At 41.2% G+C, this 6,000-nt stretch overlaps 1 protein-coding gene across 1 annotated transcript in view; it reads left to right on the plus strand.

Annotated features, from left to right (window-relative positions):
* ATP6V1B1 (ATPase H+ transporting V1 subunit B1) overlaps positions 1-5,681 on the plus strand; it is a 379,213-nt gene extending 373,532 nt beyond the window's left edge. Inside the window, exons 13-14 of the mRNA XM_073649636.1 lie at positions 4,481-4,610; positions 5,321-5,681. Coding sequence (XP_073505737.1) covers positions 4,481-4,610; positions 5,321-5,487 — 297 coding nt within the window. The 3' untranslated portion in view covers positions 5,488-5,681. The remainder of the gene's footprint in view (positions 1-4,480; positions 4,611-5,320) is intronic.
* Positions 5,682-6,000: the final 319 nt, after the last annotated feature.

A 6,000-nucleotide genomic window follows, 5' to 3' on the forward strand; every position in this document is an offset into this window, starting at 1 on the left:
AGTGTTATGGTCAGTATATAATCGCTGGTGGTCAGTGTTATAGTCAGTATATAATCGCTGGTGGTCAGTGTTATAGTCAGTATATAATCCCTGGTGGTCAGTGTTATAGTCAGTACATAATCCCTGGTGGTCAGTATTATAGTCAGTATATAATCCCTGATGATCAGTGCTATAGTCAGTATATAATTTCTGGTGGTCAGTGTTATAGACAGTATATGATCCCTGGTTGTCAGTGTTATAGTCAGTATATAATTTCTGGTGGTCAGTGTTATAGTCAGTATATAATCCCTGGTAGTCAGTGTTATAGTCAGTATACAATCCCTGGTGGTCAGTGGTATAGTCAGTATATAATCCCTGGTGGTCAGTGGTATAGTCAGTATATAATCCCTGGTGGTCAGTGTTATAGTCAGTATATAATCCCTGGTGGTCAGTGTTATAGTCAGTATATAATCCCTGGTGGTCAGTGTTATAGTCAATATATAATCCCTGGTGGTCAGTGTTATAGTCAGTATATAATCCCTGGTGGTCAGTGTTATACTCAGTATATAATCCCTGGTGGTCAGTGTTATGCTCAGTATATAATCCTCGGTGGTCAGTGTTATTGTCAGTATATAATCCCTGGTGGTCAGTGTTATAGTCAGCACATAATCCCTGGTGGTCAGTGTTATGGTCAGTATGTAATCCCTGGTGGTCAGTGTTATAGTCAGTATATGATCCCTGATGGTCAGTGTTATAGTCAGTATATAATCCCTGGTGGTCAGTGTTATAGTCAGCACATAATCGCTGGTGGTCAGTGTTATAGTCAGTATAAAATCGCTGGTGGTCAGTGTTATAGTCAGTATATAATCCCTGGTGGTCAGTGTTATAGTCAGTACATAATCCCTGGTGGTCAGTATTATAGTCAGTATATAATCCCTGATGATCAGTGTTATAGTCAGTATATAATTTCTGGTGGTCAGTGTTATAGACAGTATATGATCCCTGGTTGTCAGTGTTATAGTCAGTATATAATTTCTGGTGGTCAGTGTTATAGTCAGTATATAATCCCTGGTAGTCAGTGTTATAGTCAGTATATAATCCCTGGTGGTCAGTGTTATAGTCAGTATATAATCCCTGGTGGTCAGTGTTATAGTCAGTATATTATCCCTGGTGGTCAGTGTTATAGTCAGTATATAATCCCTGGTGGTCAGTGTTATAGTCAGTATATAATCCCTGGTGGTCAGTGTTATAGTCAGTATATAATCCCTGGTTGTCAGTGTTATAGTCAGTATATTATCCCTGGTGGTGTTATAGTCAGTATATAATCCCTGGAGGTCAGTGTTATAGTCAGTACATAATCCCTGGTGGTCAGTGTTATAGTCAGTATATGATCCCTGGTGGTCAGTGTTATAGTCAGCATATAATCCCTGGTGGTCAGTGTTATAGTCAGCACATAATCCCTGGTGGTCAGTGTTATGGTCAGTATATAATCGCTGGTGGTCAGTGTTATAGTCAGTATATAATCGCTGGTGGTCAGTGTTATAGTCAGTATATAATCCCTGGTGGTCAGTGTTATTGTCAGTACATAATCCCTGGTGGTCAGTATTATAGTCAGTATATAATCCCTGATGATCAGTGTTATAGTCAGTATATAATTTCTGGTGGTCAGTGTTATAGACAGTATATGATCCCTGGTTGTCAGTGTTATAGTCAGTATATAATTTCTGGTGGTCAGTGTTATAGTCAGTATATAATCCCTGGTAGTCAGTGTTATAGTCAGTATACAATCCCTGGTGGTCAGTGGTATAGTCAGTATATAATCCCTGGTGGTCAGTGGTATAGTCAGTATATAATCCCTGGTGGTCAGTGTTATAGTCAGTATATAATCCCTGGTGGTCAGTGTTATAGTCAGTATATAATCCCTGGTGGTCAGTGTTATAGTCAATATATAATCCCTGGTGGTCAGTGTTATTGTCAGTATATAATCCCTGGTGGTCAGTGTTATACTCAGTATATAATCCCTGGTGGTCAGTGTTATGCTCAGTATATAATCCTCGGTGGTCAGTGTTATTGTCAGTATATAATCCCTGGTGGTCAGTGTTATAGTCAGCACATAATCCCTGGTGGTCAGTGTTATGGTCAGTATGTAATCCCTGGTGGTCAGTGTTATAGTCAGTATATAATCCCTGGTGGTCAGTGTTATAGTCAGTATATAATCCCTGGTGGTCAGTGTTATAGTCAGTAAATAATCCCTGGGGGTCAATGTTATAGTCAGTATATAATCCCTGGTGGTCAGTGTTATAGTCAGTATATTAACCCTGGTGGTGTTATAGTCAGTATATAATCCCTGGTGGTCAGTGTTATAGTCAGTATATAATCCCTGGTGGTCAGTGTTATAGTCAGTATATAATCCCTGGTGGTCAGTGTTATAGTCAGTATATAATCCCTGGTGGTCAGTGTTATAGTCAGTATATAATCGCTGGTGGTCAGTGTTATAGTCAGTATATAATCGCTGGTGGTAGTGTTATAGTCAGTATATAATCCCTGGTGGTCAGTGTTATAGTCAGTATATAATCGCTGGTGGTAGTGTTATAGTCAGTATATAATCCCTGGTGGTCAGTGTTATAGTCAGTACATAATCCCTGGTGGTCAGTGTTATAGTCAGTATATGATCCCTGGTGGTCAGTGTTATAGTCAGCATATAATCCCTGGTGGTCAGTGTTATAGTCAGCACATAATCCCTGGTGGTCAGTGTTATGGTCAGTATATAATCGCTGGTGGTCAGTGTTATAGTCAGTATATAATCGCTGGTGGTCAGTGTTATAGTCAGTATATAATCCCTGGTGGTCAGTGTTATTGTCAGTACATAATCCCTGGTGGTCAGTATTATAGTCAGTATATAATCCCTGATGATCAGTGTTATAGTCAGTATATAATTTCTGGTGGTCAGTGTTATAGACAGTATATGATCCCTGGTTGTCAGTGTTATAGTCAGTATATAATTTCTGGTGGTCAGTGTTATAGTCAGTATATAATCCCTGGTAGTCAGTGTTATAGTCAGTATACAATCCCTGGTGGTCAGTGGTATAGTCAGTATATAATCCCTGGTGGTCAGTGGTATAGTCAGTATATAATCCCTGGTGGTCAGTGTTATAGTCAGTATATAATCCCTGGTGGTCAGTGTTATAGTCAGTATATAATCCCTGGTGGTCAGTGTTATAGTCAATATATAATCCCTGGTGGTCAGTGTTATTGTCAGTATATAATCCCTGGTGGTCAGTGTTATACTCAGTATATAATCCCTGGTGGTCAGTGTTATGCTCAGTATATAATCCTCGGTGGTCAGTGTTATTGTCAGTATATAATCCCTGGTGGTCAGTGTTATAGTCAGCACATAATCCCTGGTGGTCAGTGTTATGGTCAGTATGTAATCCCTGGTGGTCAGTGTTATAGTCAGTATATAATCCCTGGTGGTCAGTGTTATAGTCAGTATATAATCCCTGGTGGTCAGTGTTATAGTCAGTAAATAATCCCTGGGGGTCAATGTTATAGTCAGTATATAATCCCTGGTGGTCAGTGTTATAGTCAGTATATTAACCCTGGTGGTGTTATAGTCAGTATATAATCCCTGGTGGTCAGTGTTATAGTCAGTATATAATCCCTGGTGGTCAGTGTTATAGTCAGTATATAATCCCTGGTGGTCAGTGTTATAGTCAGTATATAATCCCTGGTGGTCAGTGTTATAGTCAGTATATAATCGCTGGTGGTCAGTGTTATAGTCAGTATATAATCGCTGGTGGTAGTGTTATAGTCAGTATATAATCCCTGGTGGTCAGTGTTATAGTCAGTATATAATCGCTGGTGGTAGTGTTATAGTCAGTATATAATCCCTGGTGGTCAGTGTTATAGTCAGTACATAATCCCTGGTGGTCAGTATTATAGTCAGTATATAATCCCTGATGATCAGTGTTATAGTCAGTATATAATTTCTGGTGGTCAGTGTTATAGACAGTATATGATCCCTGGTTGTCAGTGTTATAGTCAGTATATAATTTCTGGTGGTCAGTGTTATAGTCAGTATATAATCCCTGGTAGTCAGTGTTATAGTCAGTATACAATCCCTGGTGGTCAGTGGTATAGTCAGTATATAATCCCTGGTGGTCAGTGTTATAGTCAGTATATAATCCCTGGTGGTCAGTGTTATAGTCAGTATATAATCCCTGGTGGTCAGTGTTATAGTCAGTATATAATCCCTGGTGGTCAGTGTTATAGTCAGTATATTAACCCTGGTGGTGTTATAGTCAGTATATAATCCCTGGTGGTCAGTGTTATAGTCAGTATATAATCCCTGGTGGTCAGTGTTATAGTCAGTATATAATCCCTGGTGGTCAGTGTTATAGTCAGTATATAATCCCTGGTGGTCAGTGTTATAGTCAGTATATAATCCCTGGTGGTCAGTATATGATACTACTTTGCCCTTGGTGTTGTCGTTGCTCCGCAGTACGCCTGTTACGCCATTGGGAAGGATGTCCAGGCCATGAAGGCCGTGGTTGGAGAAGAAGCTCTATCATCCGATGATCTCTTGTACCTGGAGTTCCTGCAGAAGTTCGAGAGACAGTTCATTGCTCAGGGTAAGAAAGAGGGTCCTCGCTGCCGGTAGGAGTGATCCTCTCCGATACTGGATGTAGAAGGGTCATCAGAAGAACATCAGATCCCGGCAGATCCCAGCAGATCCCATTAGATCCTTCACCCCTGAATGAGTCCTGAATCATCAATCCTCAATATTCAGATCCCCATTCCCGGAATTGCTGGGGGTCCTGGCAGTCGGACCCCCAGCAATCACCAAGTTATCCTCTATTCTATGCATTGGGATCACTTCTGATTCCTGGAGAACCTCTATAAACAATATGGAGGCCTTTCAGGATATATTTCTTCTTAAATGTCTGTATTTTGGGCTAAAAATCATTTTTGCAATTACATTTCATGAAGAACCTTGCACCGTTCGGCATTCACAGGCTTTTTCTTTCCCTGTCCTTTGCAGACTGCAGTAAGAGTTAACTAAGAATCTGTCAGTGAGCTCATTGTAACACTTTTATCTGTCCTCTGTACTGATTTATGGCCATAAAGTTTAGCTCAACCTTCATGTGGCCATAAATCATCTAAAAGGGGCTCAGAAATGTAATATAAACGTTACAAACTCCACTTCAGAATGAGCTCACTGACTGATTCTCAGTTAACTCAAATCAAAGAGCCTTTAAAAGTCAACATTTTGAAATGAAACTTAAACACAAAGCTTATTCTTGGCGTAACTTTTGTACCTCCTGGTGATCTCCTTCTCTAGGAGCCTATGAGAACAGAAGCATATTCGAGTCGTTGGATATCGGGTGGCAGCTGCTACGTATCTTCCCCAAGGAGCTTCTAAAACGAATCCCCGAATCCATGCTGGCCGAGTTTTACCCGAGAGAATCCAGACCCCAAGCGGAAGTCGCTGCGGCCAAAACCAAATGAGCATCAGATGAAAAGACCCCCGAGACCTCCGAGACCCCAGATCATCTGCTCACAGACTCGGCACAGGTTGCCCCATTTTTTTTCCCTTTTTTTTTGGAAAAAAGAGTAAAACTTTTGGCCAAGAAATTACTGTGTTCAGGAAGTTTTCGAGCCACTTTTATTCACAAAAAATAAAGTTATCCCTTATCTACAAACTTTCTGATCACTGGGGGGGGGGGGGGGGGATTGATCGCTGAGACCCTCATTGATCCCAAGATCAAGGGGCTGGAACCTTGAGGACGAGTCTCCGCGGACTGATCCTGGATGGCTCGGAGGTGCTCGGCCTCCTCTCATAGTTATTGGTCCTGCCGGAGAAAGCTGAGTCCAGGGCTCCGCTAGTCCCATGGACAATGAATGGAGGCCGAGCGCGCGCCCCTCCTCCGCCACGTTCAGGATGGCGGGGTTTGTGCCACCTTCATTAGAATTCATGACCTCTGCTGCATTTATCATGAAACTCTAAAAAGAAATCATAAA

The sequence above is a fragment of the Phyllobates terribilis genome, unplaced genomic scaffold, assembly GCF_046119375.1.
Source record: "Phyllobates terribilis strain yellow unplaced genomic scaffold, ASM4611937v1 Scaffold_1__5_contigs__length_1240528914, whole genome shotgun sequence".
Lineage (NCBI taxonomy): Eukaryota > Metazoa > Chordata > Amphibia > Anura > Dendrobatidae > Phyllobates > Phyllobates terribilis.